Genomic DNA, 17,797 nt, shown 5'->3' on the forward strand with positions numbered 1-17,797 from the left:
TCTAATCCTTTTGTATTGAAATTTACTCATCGCCACGGGACAAACACACCCCCTCCCCGAGAGTGAGACTCGCACTTCCAAAGGCAAATCCCACCTCAGGAGGGAAAAAAGCTACTGCATCAAAGTAACAGCTCGTTGACGCAGGCGCACACACTCCCTAACGCTCTGAAAATACCCCTCAGCCTCCTTAAATTTCTACCCTTCGGCTGTGGAGTCAGGAAAGGAGAGGAAGGTATTAATACGATTTTCTTAAAAAAAAAAAATGTAACGACAGTGTCCAAGAAATTAAGAAAAAATCACTCAAGGTTTGAGCTACAAGAAATCGGAGGAAGCTGGCGACAGTGATAGAGTTTGTGAATATTTATTTACTCAGCCTCACTCAACTTCGCAATCAGTTTCACTCTTCAAATCGCCATGCCTCTCTTTTACGTACTAAACACTTTACTGCACTGTTCCTTTTCTCCACCCCCACTTTTCTTGCGCGCACACATACCAGCACACACAACTCCCTCTCTCTCACACACATTCAGACAGCTTTCTTCTCTCCCACATACACTCATCCACTCTCCCTCCTCTTTCACAAACACAGATTCATACTCCATCCTCTCCCCCCGCACCAAATACTCACACACTACCTTCCAACACACACTTCACTGCACTGGCCCTCTTCACTCCCTAGGTTTGTCACTCAGATACACTACAGTACACTCACACGCTTCCCCTCAGCACTTTACTGATCTGTCCCTCTACCCCTCTTTGTCACACAGGCAGTTATATTGTCACTCCCAACACCCTCCCCATCTCTGCACTGTCCTCCCTCCACCCCGTCACTCTTACACTGCCACACTTATGTCCGCACCCAACCAACCCCCCTTCCCTCCACTTCTGCAGTCTTCTCAGCTTGGTCACATACGCACACAGTTACACTGTTACACCCCCCCCCCCACTTTGTAACACACACGCAGTCACCAGCGCCCCTCTCGCTACCGCTCCGCACCCCCCCCCCCCGCAGCGGCCGGCGGCGGCGCCGATGACCTCACGGCGCGCGCGCGGCGCGGCCCGGCGAGGCCGCAGATTGGCTGGCCGCGCCTCCGCGGCACTTCAAAGCCGGAGAGGGAGCTACAATTGTGGTGGAATGGGCGGAACTGATCATTGTATTGCACACCTCTAAAAAAAACACTGCCTCTGATTTATCAATATAAAAAAGATCCTCTGAGAGGAGGAGGGCACTTTTGTGTGATGGCAACTTCACTTCTAGGGGTGAGTCTCAGGATTTTCTCTTGCTGGTTTAATTAGTTTCCTTTTATTGCCGATCGGAGGGGGTTAAAGTCGCCCCGGCCAGGCCACGGGCTATCAGTCTCTATTGAGAGCTTTTTTCCCCCTTTAAATACAAGTGAGTTTGGAGAAAAGAAAGAGAGGGAGAGGGGGGCAGAGTCACTTTTTTTTTTCAGCGCAGGAAAAGGTTCGAAGGGCATTTAGACAAGCCACCTCGCAGAGCCCGGCGGCTCCCCGCCCAAGAGACGTGCGCCCAGTCTATTTTACTTGCGACGATTTTGAGGGTAAAGAGATCAGATCAAGTTTTTCCTCCTGGGCAAACTGCAGATTTTCCCTTTTCCCCTTAAAAAATTCCACAGCCCGCCTTAACTTGCAGGTATGTTGAACCCATCTCTCTCTTTTTGACTATTGTAGACTTTCTTTTTTTTTTTTTTAATGAAAATCAGGAAGAGCGAACGAGCCCTATAGTTTGACGTCTTTTGGCATGAGAGAAACAACCCAGGATGGGTTTCTGGGGGCCGGAACAGGATTTTCAAAGCTCTCTGTGGGTTGCAAGGGAAGCGCTTTTAAACGCAATCCAATGGTTTTTCCCCAGGCTTCTCTGCAAAGGAATCTTCCTTCTTTCCCAATCTGTACTTTTTGCTTGCTTGTTTCTTTCGAAGTGCCTGGGGCCTTGTGTGCACGAAAGTGTTGTTTTAGGTGAGAATACTTGTCAAACTCTTCTTTAGCATGGCGCTTTGCTCCCGAATCAGACGCCGGCAGCCAAACTTGTCCCTTCCCGTAGAGTAGGAAGCAGCCGGGCGCCGGGGCTGTTGGGGGAGCCAGGTGAGTTGGTGGCGACGCGCCGCAGCGAGAAATGGGGTGCAGTGGGGCGCTTTGGGGGCTACCGGAGGACTGATACACATTTCTCCCCCACCCCCGGCCCTTTGCCCACCTCCCCTCCCCCACCTCTTCTCCTTTCCTCCTTCTCTCAGGAAGAACCGAGGTTGGGATCGACTCCTCTGGCCATGCTTGCTGCTACCTGTAATAAGATCGGCAGCCCTAGCCCGTCTCCTTCCTCCCTCTCGGACAGCTCATCTTCCTTCAGCAAAGGCTTCCATCCCTGGAAACGTTCCTCGTCCTCCTCCTCCGGCAGCTGCAACGTAGTCGGCTCTAGTCTCTCAAGCTTCGGCGTGTCGGGGGCCTCCAGGAACGGCGGCTCGTCCTCGGCCGCGGCGGCAGCCGCGGCGGCGGCAGCCGCAGCCGCGGCCCTGGTGTCCGACTCGTTCAGCTGCGGTGGCTCGCCAGGCTCTAGCGCCTTCTCCCTAACCTCCAGCAGCGCCGCCGCCGCCGCTGCGGCTGCCGCTGCCGCAGCCTCGACCTCGCCCTTCGCAAACGACTACTCAGTGTTCCAGGCGCCTGGAGTATCGGGGGGCAGCGGCGGCGGGGGCGGCGGGGGCGGCGGCGGCTCCTCGGCGCACTCGCAGGACGGCTCCCACCAGCCCGTGTTCATCTCCAAGGTGCACACCTCGGTGGACGGGCTGCAGGGCATCTACCCGCGAGTGGGCATGGCGCATCCATACGAGTCGTGGTTCAAGCCCTCACACCCTGGTCTGGCCGCCGCCGGCGACGTGGGCTCGGCCGGCGCCTCCAGCTGGTGGGACGTGGGCGCGGGCTGGATCGACGTGCAGAACCCGAATGGCGCGGCGGCGCTGCCCGGCTCGCTGCACCCTGCCGCCGGGGGGCTCCAAACCTCGCTGCACTCGCCGCTTGGAGGCTACAACTCGGATTACTCAGGCCTGAGCCACTCAGCCTTCAGCAGCGGCGCCTCCTCGCACCTCCTCAGTCCTGCCGGGCAGCACCTCATGGACGGCTTTAAGCCCGTACTGCCCGGCTCCTACCCGGATTCGGCCCCGTCGCCGCTGGCTGGCGCGGGGGGCTCCATGCTGAGCGCAGGGCCGTCGGCGCCGCTGGGGGGCTCCCCGCGCTCTTCCGCCCGCCGCTACTCTGGCCGCGCCACCTGCGACTGCCCCAACTGCCAGGAGGCAGAACGGCTGGGCCCGGCCGGGGCGAGCCTGCGGCGCAAGGGCCTGCACAGCTGCCACATCCCGGGCTGCGGCAAGGTGTACGGCAAGACGTCGCACCTCAAGGCCCACCTGCGCTGGCACACGGGTGAGCGGCCCTTCGTGTGCAACTGGCTCTTCTGCGGCAAGCGCTTCACGCGCTCCGACGAACTGCAGCGGCACCTGAGGACCCACACCGGCGAGAAGCGCTTCGCCTGTCCGGTCTGCAACAAGCGCTTTATGCGCAGCGACCACCTCAGCAAGCACGTGAAGACGCACAGCGGCGGCGGCGGCTCCGCGGGGTCGGGCAGCGGTGGCAAGAAGGGCAGCGACACCGACAGCGAGCACAGCGCCGCGGGCAGCCCGCCCTGCCACTCCCCGGAGCTGCTGCAGGCCCCTGAGCCCGGGCACCGCAACGGCCTGGAGTGACACGCACCCCAGGCCTGCCCCTCTCCGGGACCCCCTCCCCCCACCCCGTCCGCTTGGGCCTTGTGGGTCCTGGCCTCAGCTCCAGCCTCTTTCCACGGCACCCTGCTCACTCTGTCTCTATCTCTGTCCCACTCTCTTTTAACTCCCTCTGTGACATAACTGTTAAGGAAATATGGACATGTAAGTAACAAGCTTGCTTTCCTGGGCCCTAGCTTTCCCTCTACCATCGGGTAACACCGTCGGAGTCCAGGATAGCCCTAGTCGGTGCCTCGCTAGGCCTTTAATTCTGGTCCTGTCCTCCTCATTCTCCCTCCGCCATCCCCAGCTGTGACGGGCATTTCTTTTATAGGGAAACGGCCTCTGAAGGTAGAGCTGGATGAATCCAGTGCCTGGGAGACCGGGGGACTTCGCACGGGCGCGAACAACTCTGCTGAACAAGGTTGAGCTGTACCGTGGGGAGGGCGAAGCAGGAGGCCCGCACGGGACCTTCCTGCCGGGCTAGCCGCCGACTTCGTTCCAGAACAGCAGTCTTGGGCCTCTCGGCTTCGGAGCGCCCTGCGCTGCAGCTGCTCCCCGCTGCCCGCCCGGCGCAGAGCCGTCTAGTGCCCATCTGGCGGCGCCGAGACCCGGAGTTTGCCTAGTTTAGCTCTCCAGTGTCAGCTCTGCCTCTTTTTCTTTGTTCCCTGAGATGGAACCAATGCAAGTTTCAGCTAAGGGTAGTCTTGGCGAATCGCTGCAGCAACCTTCTTTCGTCTTTATAACTTTATTAAAACTATAAAACTAAAGAAAAATTTTAAAACAGCATCTTTCCACTTGGTTTCCCTTCTAGTTTTTCCTCTAGCAGTGAGCAAGTCTTTCGAAACTGTGCTGATACTGATCCCAAAGTTATTTTGATCGCATTAACTTAACTTATGGGGTGGGGGTGGGGTGAGGGTAGGTGTCTTTCTTATGCAAAAATACCCCTTTCCGGTGAGACCAGATTAACTGTCTCTGTGTTTGTCCTTTTCTACCTCGTTTTCACCACTCCGGAGCATAATCTCCCATTCTTTTTTTTTTTTTTTTTTTTTTTTTGCTAGTCCAGCCGTCAATTTGTATAGTACCCATATCTGTAAATTCTTACAATTCGTTGAAGATTCTTAGGGTTAAACTTTTTTTTTTGATTTAAACTTATAAACAAGTGAGAAGCTATCGTTTATTTCAGACAAGGCTGTATGTAGTTTAAAATGCCAAAAGGGAAAATAGGAAAAAAAAACTTTGTAAGATATCTGAACCTAATGGTTTGTACAACTGGAGAATCATTCTAGATTAGTTATCAATTAACTATAACTCCACCAGTGTATGGGTGCGAGGTGCAGTTGTCCAGGAGACGATTTTGTATAGCATTTTTCTTGTACATTACTTCCAGTAAATATTTGAAAATATATTGAAGTAAACTTGATTTTTTTTTTTGTCACAGAAAATATTAAGAGTTATTCTTGCAGTTCTGATGAGCTGCAGGTTTTTTGAACTCAATTCTGGAGGTGCAGAGCCACAAACGCACTTTCGGGGCCTACTTTTGCTCGAATATGAATTTAGATAGGTATCAAACTGTAACTAAGACAATATTTGATAAATGTGGGATGGCATTTAATTTAATGGAGCATGTACTTATTTGCATTTGCTGGCAGTTCAGGTATAGTTAAAGTGAGAGTTCTCCTATATTTCATAACTGGGTCTGCCAAAACCCATGTATTAAATAAATTGTCCAAGTGAAACTCAACTAACTTTGGCCTTTGTGTATTTCCTGAAGGTAATATTGTTAACTGTTAATAAACACTTCTGACACTACATTTAAGTGTTTGCAGATTCTGCAAACTATTTGCTCATTGTAATGTTGAAATAATTGGGATATTTCACATTGAAATGAAAAGCCTTTCTCTGGAACATTTTAGACTTGCATTTTAAATGCATGAAATGTAATTGATTTATTTGTAATATTTTAAATGGTATTAATAAACTCAGATAAAAGACTAGGCCAGTTAATTTGTATTTTTTTCTCTTTTAAACTATGGACATTTGCATTTTATCTTCAGTTAAATGTCTAATTTAAACAAAATATAACCCTGTTTTGTGGTAATATTTAAATAATTGCTTTTAAGATATTACTTAGATGAAATGATATATTTGTCAAAGTTGTGTTTTCTCTATTTACCAAGATAAAGACTATAGTGTCTAAGAAATGTAATTAATTATTTACCAGTAGATTTATCTCAAAGTATCAGGATTTACTGACCTCTTAAAATTTGTACAGAGTCACCAAACAATTCAAAGACATTTCTCTGTTCTACTTCCTTCTCACTTTCCAGAAGGAGTCAGGTTGTTGGCCATTGATTACATTTGGTATTTAAAAGGCCAAGCCTTACACTGAAAGATCAATACATCTAAAATAAAAACATGGGTTTGGGGATAACTTTTGTTGTTAAGGGGTGGAGGAGGTCAAGCTAACAAAATCTTGTTTTTGGCATTCCATGTCTTAGCTAAAGATTATGTAGAGGTAAATATCAGTAGTAGATTCCTGTTGAAATGAGTTATCTGTTCTTTTAAAGTCTCTAAACAGCCACCAAAGAAAAGGAAGGTTAAACCTTAATCTATCTACTAGGCTATTGTTCGTAGGTGTCAATGATGCCAATAAAAAAACTGTCATGTTATGTCTAAGTGCATTTAAGCAATGGGTGTTCCTTGAGCCATACTTTGAAGCATAAAATACTTCAAATGTTAATTGCTGTTATATCAAACTATTTCACTATTAGATTAATACTATTATTTTGAAACAAATTGAATAAAAAGTTAGTGTGTTCAGATTCTTATAAGCTTAGCTTCTTTCTTTCTGTTTTCATTCTCCCCACCCTAAGTGCAGCTTTGGTGTATATCTTGAACTGAAAATTTTCCAGTGAAATTTATATTGAGTATTTATTATTCATAAAAACAGAAGTGAAAATACAGAGTGCTATAAATGTAAATCCAGAAAAAAAAAAAAAACCAAGGATAAAATATTTAAGAATAATGCAGTTTGTGCCCAGGTAGCAGAGTGCCTGAATCCTGCTGTCTGCAGATGTTTGAGACCTCCAATCTGGATGGTTTTAGGCAAGCAAGTTAGCTCTGATTCTTTGGTATACTATAGCTCTAAATAATGGTTTTAAAAAGTAAAATAGCCTTTTCTGTCACTTTCTTCCTAGGAATAACACGCAGAACACAGTTTAAGTGTTGTTTCTTTTTTACTGAAAGTTGCAGTACTGAGGGATTCGGAGAGAATGGTTCTGAAGGAGTTAAATGTAGTGGCAGGTAAGAGGAAAGCTGCTTGGTACATTTATAATATCAGTTTCATTACATACAGAATCACATTTGATTTAAGAGATGGGTGATGGCAAGGAGCAATATTGTCTGGAGCAAGATTTCTTTGGGGTAGATGAATGGGAAGAGATTATTCTGTGGTATAGATGTTCGAACTTTCACTTTCTTCCTTTGGCTCCTCCTCCCCATTCTAGCTTTGGTTTGTTTTGTTCTGATGGTTATTGAGCAGTATTTCTAGGTTTATTTTCTGCAAAGTGGGCAGGGTTCCCTTTTGGGGATGAACATCTTTTTGGAGGACAGAGGGTGATGTGCACAATTGTGGTTTCTCCCTCTTCATCTGTACTAAAGCACCTCTTAACAGTGCCTGGAGGCTCACTCAAATGAAGTCAAAGGCTGGGTTTCACTTTGAACCAAGGGACAAGCTTCCAGCCTTGCAGATCAAGGTAGAGTTAAACTAGTTGTTGACCCAGAGGTCAGGCCAGCATATATCAGTCCACCCTCTGGAGACTGGAATAGGGCTGCAGCCCAGTCCAGCTTTTCTGGTGACTTGCCTCATTTCTTCCCCAAACTTGAGTGTTTCTTCCTTATCCTGCTCTCTCCTTTTCTGGCTCAGCTTCTTTTGGATGATCTCTTTTGCTTAGGAACATGATTGTGATTTGTTGAGTTTGGACTATCAACAAAAATATTTTTGCTAGAAACTTCATTTAAGCAAATGTGATGAGTTATTCTTCTGTATCAACTGATATTAGAAAATTCCTGGATCGGTTTGCCCTCCTTCCACTCTCCTCTTACCCCAATCTTGGTATAACTTCTCAACTGGGCTTCCCTTGGGGACAGAATGCTGAAATTAAAAATTAAAGACAAGCAGGTAATGAGACTAGACTCCTGAGCAGGCAGATCGATAAGCCTGCCATTAACATTTTTATCTCCCTGTGGATCTTTTTGTGAGATTATTGAATAGAATGTTACCGAAGGCCTGTGGAGGAATTTTTTAAAATAAATATTTAATTTTAGAGGATTAGCTCAAAGGTCAGATGATCTTTTAGGCTGGTAAATTAGGGCAGGAACTTTACAGGAGGAAAACGTGTAGATCCTCTTATTCTCTGGTTGCCTAAAATAGTAGAGATGAATATAACAAAAGAAATCCTACATTTTGCTCAATTTTTCATACAAATAGCCTTAGAGGAGTTAATTTGATGCAAGTATTTTGAATAAATGTTTTTTTTTAAATTTTCCTGCTGACTTTTGCTGCTTTTGTCCAAACAGGCATTATTATTTCTTCTCCACCCCTAAGAAAAACTCAGGTATGATGTAATCTTTTTCAAAATATGTTTCTGTAGTTGTTTGTTTTTTTCCCTTTTCTTTAAAAAACAGCCCAGCAGGTTAATCCTATCACTGTCTTTAAAGAAAACCGTGTTAAGTAAGGAATCAAAGGGAGTGAAGAGTACTCATTTTAAAGTTAGGACTGTCATTCTGGGTGGCATCTTTTGAAGACTTCTCTCGATAGACAATTGTTGCTGTTGCTTAAAAATTAAGATTCAGAATTTGCTTTCGCCCTATTTATTCCCTGCTTCCGGATTAAAGGAGAGCCGGCAATTCCTTGCTGTCCTGGGCTCCAGTCGCTGCAGTTTAAGGGGATGCGCGTCAGTGGCCATCTCTTTAGGTTCGCTGCATTCCCTGTGCGTAGAAGTGTTGATTTGCTTAGCGGGGCGGGGGTTGGGGGAGGAATCTATTTTCTTTGGTCCCTGAGCGCGTGTTTAATTTAATTTAATTTTCTGCGGAGTCTCCTGGCGGTGAGGAAGCAGCCTTGTACATTTGCTGTGGTTCCTAACGACAGTCAGGGCTTCTGGAGCTCTAGGGACAGGGAGGAGAGCTTGGGGTAACTGGGAACCAGAAATAAAGCGCTCGCCCAAAACTGCCGCTTTTCACTGTTCTTTCAAGTTCATTGGGATTCCTTTTAAGACCACTCCCTAACTTTTTACTTCTCAGGCAAGCACTTCTCGCCGCGCGGGAGGGAATGGAGAAGCCCTCTGCTTCCCTTTTCGGGGATCGTAGCTGAGGTCTGCGCTACTCCAAGTTTTCCTCATTCTCTTATTCAAGAAATTTAAGGGGAGGTTTTGAGCCCAGGAGAATTTCCCAGCCTTTCTAAATGATACCCCCTCTTTCCTCTCCCGACTCCTCGACATGCCGGCTGCTCTCAGAAAGACCCTTGGAGACCGCCGGGAAGAATTCGGAGCTGGCGAGTCGCGTTATCCGCCGTCTGGTTGCAGCAAAGGGTGGGGCGACAGTCAGAGGTCCCCGCGAGCCCCTGCCCCAACCTGCCGTCCCGCTTGTGTTGCAGGCCCTGCCGCCGCCCGCGCCGCCCGCGCCGCCCAGCGCACACAAAGGCGTCGCGGCGGCCTCCGCCAGCTGCGCGGACAACGAGCGCCACCACGTGCCCCGCGCCGGCTCTGCAGCGCGCCGGGTGCGGGCGACACTGGCCTCAGCAGCCAGCGCTTCCGGAGCCTCTCTGGCCCCACGCTAACCCATCGTGGGAATTGCCGCGGTGAGCCTCCCCGGCGATCACTTCCTGGCTCTCAAAAGACTCTTGGGCCGGACATGGGTGGGGAATTCCCTTCCTTTCTCTTGTCTCCAAATCCCTAGCATCCTCCCGCTGCCCTCGGTCATCTAAGTGCCCGGATCCTGAGACCTTTGTCTTACCCTATGCTGGAGTGGCAGACCAAGAGCTGTGTCCTGCTGATGCTACCCGGGCCTGCCGCGGTGTGGACCGGCCACGGTCGTTCTTCCCGAACTTATTTGGATTTCTCTATTGGTTTTAGCGACGACTGTGCTCTTGGCCAAACTGCTCGGTTCTCTCCACCACCCCTCCCCCCTTATCCCCCGTGGCGTTGGACAAAGTGCAGCGTCCTCCATCGGCGGGAAGTTTTATTCTTGTCATTTTATTGTGGGTTTGCCAGACTCGGATGAAGGAACTTGCGCACCTCTTCTCAGTTATCGTAAGAGAAGCAAAATCAAGTCTGACTGGCTGTGAAAATTCTTCGTCCTTTTTGATTTCAGTAATCAAAAAACAGTTTAGCCACTTCGGTGACTACTTGGGAGCACCTTATCGTTACATACAGACATATAATGACTGTACTTGTTTAACAGAACTCATCTTTTCTTTGCTGCGTAGTACCTTAAAACCCAACAACCAACCTCTCCTGGGCTTTCTTCCCCTCCCTCCTTGCCCTTCCACCCTTCGGGCAGCAGGTATTTGCGGAACATAGCAACATTCTTCAGGCCCCATATTTCGTGACATCTGAAGGAAGGGGAGGATGGATCAATCCCTCAGAAAAGAGTACCATACTCCTTTTGAAGATCTTTACTTGGAGAGCACACTCGCAGCTCCCTGAGGAGCCTCAGGAACAGAGCCTGCAACTAGTAAACTTCCTCCCGACCCCTGACCCTCTTAGGAGCCTTTAGGTCTTCAACGCTCATTGTCCAGATTTGGATACATGGGTTCCGCTTTGTACGCTTGAGGCGTGCCAAGGATTAAACCTGACTTTTTTTTTGGTTTTGCATGCAGTATCTATAAGCGTTTAAGGCACTCTGTGATGGGCTGCAGTATAAAGCATTTTCCTCAATAGTCAGAGCTGCACACCTGCGTGTGATATGACTCCATCCACGTCCTTCCTGTGGTTAAGTCCACGGGCTCCACTGACCCGAATCCCAGTAGCAGGGAAAGGAGGGAGGGTCTGCAATGAGTGTCTCGCGTGCCAAGCCCCTGAAGCTGACGGTAGAAGCAGTCTGGCCTCCGGGAGCTCCAGGATATAGTTGACACATCCACCTCCGGAGCCCCCGTCTTAAACCAGCCGACGACGCGGCTCGCCCTCTCCCCGCCCCGCCCCCAATCCTCTCTCCAGGGTCCGGAAAGCCAAGAAGTGCTGGAATGTCTCGTTCTCTCACCCTATTGTGCCTAGGTGTTGCAAACCACTGGAGGACAGAGCTTCCTGCTTTGATCTAAAGTCTCGGTCATTCTTTAGCACAGAGGGGTGAGTTTAAATTAAATTTCTTTCTCTGCTGATAAGTTCTAATGGGCCTCAGAAGGTGAATAATTATGCAGTAACATTTCATGGGTTGTTGGAGTGGGAATTCCCACTGCGCTGTCACCAGGAACAGCATTTCCTCTGTACGCTCAATGCTAAATGAAGCTTTGCAAGTAAGCTACAAGTGTCTTTCAAATCTGCGTGCGGATGATCTCATCCTTCCCTGCTCTCACCTTTCTTGCCCCTCCAAAGCAGTTTGGCGTCACTTATTAAGTTTTATTTGTGGCTGAAATGTACTTAAAAATTTTCTACTAAAGGATCTTATGTTTGAGTGTAATAATTTTTTTTGCTTTGATGATTAAATATGCATTCCTATCAAGACAAAGTACACACTGATGAAAGCTGAGGCTGCATTTTCCTGGAAAAAGGCAGACGAAACACCTGGGGTTTACCTCCGAATACCTGGACTTAGTCTTGCCATCTCTCTTCACTTATTTTAGTGAATTAGTGCTTTTTTTGCTTGCTTCCTGAGAAAAAGGGTCAAGACCTGAAGCTGCTGCAATCAGTGTTCTGAACCTACCTGGTATGCAGTTCAGAAATGGATTTAACAGGGGAGAGGGAAGTTAAAAGGAATAATGCATTACTGCTTCATTCAAAATAGCCATCTACCTATTAGCAAATATGGGCTTAGTTCTTTAAGATTTTGATTTATATTTAATTTTCCTCCATGACAGATAAGAAACAGCATCAACACTTCAAATATTTAAATGGATCACGACATTTTGACAGACATTGAAAATCATACTCAGCCTAAATCAAAGAAATCTAAATTTGTAATTTAAAAGCACAATGGAATTCTTTATAGTTTTTTTTAAAAGAGAAAATCCTTTATACTCCATTCACATTAGTGTTTCATTGCAGAGCATTTTCCCTGTTTACTTTTTTTTCCCTCTAAATTTCTTCCTTTAAATGAACCGAGCTCCCACAAGTTTTAAGATTTCTAAATCAACACACAGAAACTCGAGCCTGCTTATCAAGTTTTCACTCCTCTCTTGGCAACTAATTTGAAAGGGCCCAAACAATGAGTTGATTTACATTGTGCTCATTTCACCCTATACTCTATGCGAATGTTGAAAATAAAGCTCAATAATTCACCTGAGGTTACCTTTACATCTTTGAGGGAACTGATCCTTCCAGCTTTAAGTTTTTTAGCCACTCCATTTTAAGCACTGTAATAGAAGAAAGAAAAATGTTGTGCCCTCCCCCTCTCTCAGAGTTCAGGTGATTGTCTAGCTCAACTGAAAATACAGGATTTGTACTGTCCATTTTGCACCCAATTTAATGTCTCTAATTATTTCAGTACCCTATCATCAAGTTTCCCATCATTTCAGGAAGTTTTGTGCTCATTCTTCTACACTGATCAATGCTTCATTTCTTTCTTACCTATCTGTCCCTTATTTTGGTGTTTTTTTTTTTTTTTAAATAAGCACTTTCCTCTTTCAAGTAAATAAACAATGGCCTTTGTAAGTGAGCAGGAATCTAGTAGGTGAAAATGCATTTAAAAGGTTTTAACACTGATTTAGTGATGTTTAAAAAATTATCAAGTCATATATACTCTTTAACAAAATTTGACTATAGATATATGAAGTCTCTAGGGAAAATAGTTATTTTTATAACATTAAATTACGTTTGTCCCAAGCTTTTAGGAAAATAAGTTTCTTGTAGGTGACAGTTCAATAGCCTTTGTACTATGAGGCAAATTAAATTTTGCTTTTTCTCCCAATAAATATTTGGTTCAAAACTGTAATGGTTAAATTAGACTAAGGTACACATATATTTCCTATGCCCTCAATAGTGACATATTTTAGTTTATTATCACAATTGAATGTTGTAATAATAATGAACAGAAAGCAGCGAAACAGTCTTGTATACATTTTAGCAACAGAGCATTATATATTCTTCAGTTGCATACATTTTGTAGAAAGCATATGATATAATTTATTTAGTATATGGTATAATTGTTAAATGTGAACACACTTTGCTAAGTGACATGTTCACCTAAATGTTTTAATACGTATACCCAGGAAAACTGGAAACACTGAAGTGTTTCATTCTTAAAATTCCACCTGTTGTTTGCAGAGAAGAACTTTAGTTTCAAAAGAGGGGTATAATAGTGATCCCCCTCATAGAAAAGTGGTATTTATGTCTAAGTGGTTTGGAACAACTTTTATTATTTTATATTCCAAAAGCAGTGGCAGGTGTTTTTTTTTTTTTTCATTTTTTAAAGTAAACTTTTCATTTTGTTATAATTTTAGATTTACAGAAAAGTTGTAGAAGTAGTACAGTGGACTCCCATCGTATTTCTCTATTGTTAACATCTTACATTATGATGATATATTTGTTGAATCTAGGAAATTAATATTGGTATCTATTTTTTCAAATGAATAATTAAAGGCAACAAATGCCGCACTGCATATCAGTCAGTAGTAGATTGGAGCTTAGGAAAATGCTGACCTTTTTTTGCTCAGTCCTTATGGCTACCGCACCTTTGCAGAGCATGTGAGCTACAACAGCAAGTTATGCAGAAAGCTATTCCTCAGGGATATGTTTCTAAAATATAGTTTCTTAGAACGAGAAGTTTTTAAAAATTTCTTTCATAATTAAAATTTAAGAAAATATATTTACTTCAGTTTGCATTTTTATTTCATGCATGGAAGCATCAGATTAAATTTGAGGTGGTTGACAGTTTCACTTCAAACTACCAAAAATGTTTTATTTGTAGCCTTAGCCTAGACCTATTTTTTATTCTACGATTTAAAATGACTTATTTACTCATTATTATTGTCCATAATGTAGTAAGTACAAAATACGAATAACCTAGTGGTTCTATTTATTTCCTCCATATTTTTCAAGTTAAATTTTAGGCTTATTTTTGCTAAGGAAGTGACTTTGTCAGAGTATAAATTTAAAACCTAATGGTTGAGTCTTTTTTTTTTTTTTTTTTTTTGAGTACAGATAACTGTATCTCCTACATTCCAGGGAGCAATATACTTGTATGGCTCTTTGCCTTGTTTAAGTGAGATTATAAGGAGTTTCATAAAAAAAGAAATTTCATAAAAAAGGAAAGCATTCTTTATTTATAATGTATTTTCACTCTACCTAAGATTGCTGGATAAAATACAGAATACACAGTTGAATATGAATTTTAAATAAACAACAAATAATTTTTTAGTCTAAGTATGCCCCATGCAATATTTAGAACATAACTATACTAAATATGATTTTTTTTGAAATTCAAATTTAACTAGATGTCCTGATTTTTCATTTTTTTTCTTTTTGAATGAAATTCACGTACCTATAAGGACATATCTGAAAATAAAAGGCAATAATAAAAAAACAAAGTAACTCATGCCTGCTCATGAAAATGCTAGGGAAAACATTCTGTATTTTAAAAGGGAAATGAAAGCCATAATAAAGTTAAAATATACTTGTTATCTGTAGAGTGAAAATATAAAATTGATTTTCCTGTTACTCTTTCCTGTTTCTTATTTTCCAGTTTGTTTGGTTTCATTCTGGGTGATCTCTACACATTTAGAATATTCGTACTACTCTGACATACTAAGAAACTACATTTACCTAGCTTTCAAGAAAGTATTATAATAATGTGTACTGGTCAGCACTTCCACACTTCTTTCTAATATTAATGCTATAAAAAAGAAGTTATCTAAAAAACACCCTAATTTCTACTGATTAGATTCATGCAGTTGAGATACTGAAGTTTTGCTCTGGCAAATTCTATTCCCCAGGTGCTGTACACCAACCCCCTGGTTTAATTGCTCTTACTTAAACTGCCTAAATGTGGACTCCTATATTTCCAGAATGTATAAGCTGTAGCAGCAGTACTCCATATAAAATTCAGTTGCTAGGTATTCCATAAATTATAGCAAAATAATGAAAAGTTAAAGTTCTCTAAACCAAGAGAGTTCTTTCTTCTGTGGAAGCATTGCTATAGGACATAAAGGTAATATCCACTTATTTATTCATGACATTTTCTCAAGAAGCAATCTATTATTTGAATATAATAGTTTTCTTTCTTGTGATTCATAAATGAATTAATTTAATTTTTCTAACAATTTCCTATCTTGATAATTATTGTTTGTGAATATCCTCAGAAATAATGAGTAAAATTCTGTGTAGCTTATACAGAATACAAGCTAATAAGTGAGGGGGAAAATGAACCTGGCATCTAAGGTTTATCCATCTTGCCTTCACACAACACAGACTAAGTAAAAACAACATTAATAGGCCATGTATGCCAATCAGATAAATCATTAAGAACAATATAGGCAGTCTTTCACCCAAAAAAGGAAATTTATCAAGGACCCAGGATTCAAAGGTAGCCACCCATTAGATTTTGCTTTTACCAGACAATACAGCTATCACTGTGAGGGCTCAGAAGAAACTGATAAGTGGGAAGTGTAGGAAAATTTATTTTGGAGACTGCCTTGATGGTAGCACTCCCTGGAAAATTAAATTGTGAACAAGTTCTTACAAAGTGCCCTACTTTTTTCCCCACTACTTTGTTTTATAAAACTAATCAGCCATTCATTTGGATTAATAAATATTTTAAAAAATATAATTACCTCTGTGAATTTTAAGGGAGGCATTCACACACAAATACAAATTTGTCAAATCATATTACCTCCACCTTAATCCAAAAACTTTCCATTTCAATAGTTTTAGACTTCATTTTTTTTGGAGACTATTAGATGCTCACTGAAGATATTCTAGAAAGTACAAGAAATTGTGAAGAAGCAGAGAAAACATATTATCTTAAAGCCACTTCTGAGATACAACAACTATGTCTTATCTTTTTTCTATGTTTCTTTTTTCTTATTTATATATATGTACAAAAGTGTAACCTGCTTTTTTCCCCCTTTAATATTAAAATAAATTTCCCTTACTATTTAAAATTATCTGCAAACTTTATTTTAAACGGTTATAAAATATTGCATGGACCTCATATATCAAAATTTTACTACTTCTCTAATACTAGGCATTTAGTTGTTTCCAAATAATTGAACATCCTCATGCATGACTTTTTGTTCTAATTCCTGATTATTTCCTTGATACTAAAAGAGGAAGGAATTCTTGAGTGATAAGAACATTTTAAAGGCTCTAGATAGAGATGACCAGATTACTGTCCCTGAAGTGTGTAGCAGTTTATACTCTAGCAAACATCAGATGAGAGAATCAGTCTTAAGTGCACTGAATTCTTAATGTTTTCATTTAATAAGGGAGAAATAAATCTATTGCTTTAATTTGCAAATTTTAGACTCCTAAACCTTTCTTCTAGACTTTGCTTGCCAGTTTTATTCCCTCTTTTGTGAATTGTCCTTCCATGGTTATGCCCTTTTCTGAATGAGTGTCCATCTGATTGCAAAATCAGGCAGATGATCTGAGCCAATGGAGAACATTCTGGGGAAAGAGTGCTGGCTCTGGAAGCAGAAAGTCCTTTTAAGCCTTTGCACCATATAGTTCTCTTAAACTGTAACCCACAAATCAGTTTCCTTTTGTTAGTATTACATTAACTACGGGAAGTGGGCAGATGGAACCTTACATATATTGTCATTCTACAAAAGAATTTTGGAAAGCAACCAGTTATATTTCCCAACTAAGAGTGGACACTGTTTTTGCTTTGTCACATGGTACTAAATATAGAATCACTTGAACATGTTAGCTGTAACTGGTTGAAAAGTTAAAAAAAAAAAGATTAAATCAATGAGTCTATGGGATAACCCCCCCCACCTCCGCTGCCAAATGACTTAAGACTTTTACAGTTTATTTTTTAAACTGAATTAGCCAGACGTTTTGTCCTCTTGATTGAATGAAGCTACAGCTCCTTATAGATTATGAGTCTGATTTGAATCAGCTGTTGTAGAAGGACAAAAAGATTTATTTTAAAATTCTGTATTTTATGGCCATTGGAGAAAATAGTGTCCAAGAGTCAAGTCAAGTCTACTTAATCACTAATTAATTCTAAGTTAAAAAATTTTTTTTACATAATTCTATATAATTAAGAGTTATTCTTTAGCAAGCTTGAATTTTTTGTGATACCTACATGACATATTCATTAGCCCTTGAAAGGAATGCTTAAATAAACCACTAAAGAGTCTCAAACTCTTGAGTTGTTGGGAGAAGGGAAGGAAGACGATGGTGAGTAGACTGGACATATATCATATCTCTAATATAGCCTCAGCTTGTAGTGGAGATAACAGATCTCATAGTGATACTTTAAATGATATATTTGCTTTTGTTAAAAACTTAAAAAAAATCAAATCAACAAACACTGAATGCCTACGCTGTGTTCAGTACTTTGGGTTAAAAATAAGCCTTGAGCATGATCATGAATCACAGCCATAATTTGAGGACTTATAATTGTAAAACAAAAGTAAAATATTTCTTGTGTTGTTTCTTAAGGAAATAATGATCATTTGAAAAAAAAATCACCCCATCATTCCTGGCCTGATGACTCTAAAATTAACTATTTAAAAATTTAAGAATATGAAGGCATTATAGTATTATAATTTAAAAATGCTCAAAGTGTGTTAAAATAACTTAAACTTTGCTCTGTGAGTGTACATGTATTTAACCAGAATTAAGACCAATCTATTTCTCTCTAAAATTGTTATAAGG

At 42.5% G+C, this 17,797-nt stretch overlaps 1 protein-coding gene across 2 annotated transcripts; it reads left to right on the plus strand.

Annotated features, from left to right (window-relative positions):
• Positions 1–1,151: 1,151 nt before the first annotated feature.
• Positions 1,152–3,747, plus strand: SP8 (Sp8 transcription factor). 2 transcript variants are annotated; one of them, XM_072965428.1, is made up of 3 exons: positions 1,152–1,260; positions 2,004–2,100; positions 2,250–3,747. In XM_072965428.1, exon 3 carries the CDS (start codon positions 2,283–2,285, stop codon positions 3,744–3,746), a length of 1,464 nt encoding a protein of 487 aa, XP_072821529.1. In that variant the 5' UTR covers positions 1,152–1,260; positions 2,004–2,100; positions 2,250–2,282; the 3' UTR covers position 3,747. The 2 variants fall into 2 exon arrangements, with proteins under 2 accessions (XP_072821529.1, XP_072821528.1); XM_072965427.1 differs by lacking the exon at positions 2,004–2,100 and having other exon boundaries at positions 1,158–1,260.
• The last annotated feature ends 14,050 nt before the right edge of the window (positions 3,748–17,797 follow it).

This window comes from Vicugna pacos, chromosome 7, assembly GCF_048564905.1.
Source record: "Vicugna pacos chromosome 7, VicPac4, whole genome shotgun sequence".
NCBI lineage: Eukaryota > Metazoa > Chordata > Mammalia > Artiodactyla > Camelidae > Vicugna > Vicugna pacos.

Bases quoted from the DNA above. Each gene is read 5' to 3' on its own strand.
- SP8 (XM_072965427.1), top strand. From the start codon at position 1,240: ATGGCAACTTCACTTCTAGGG. The intron at 1,261-2,249 runs GTGAGTCTCAGG...TCCTTCTCTCAG, and splicing joins TGGCAACTTCACTTCTAGGG to GAAGAACCGAGGTTGGGATC.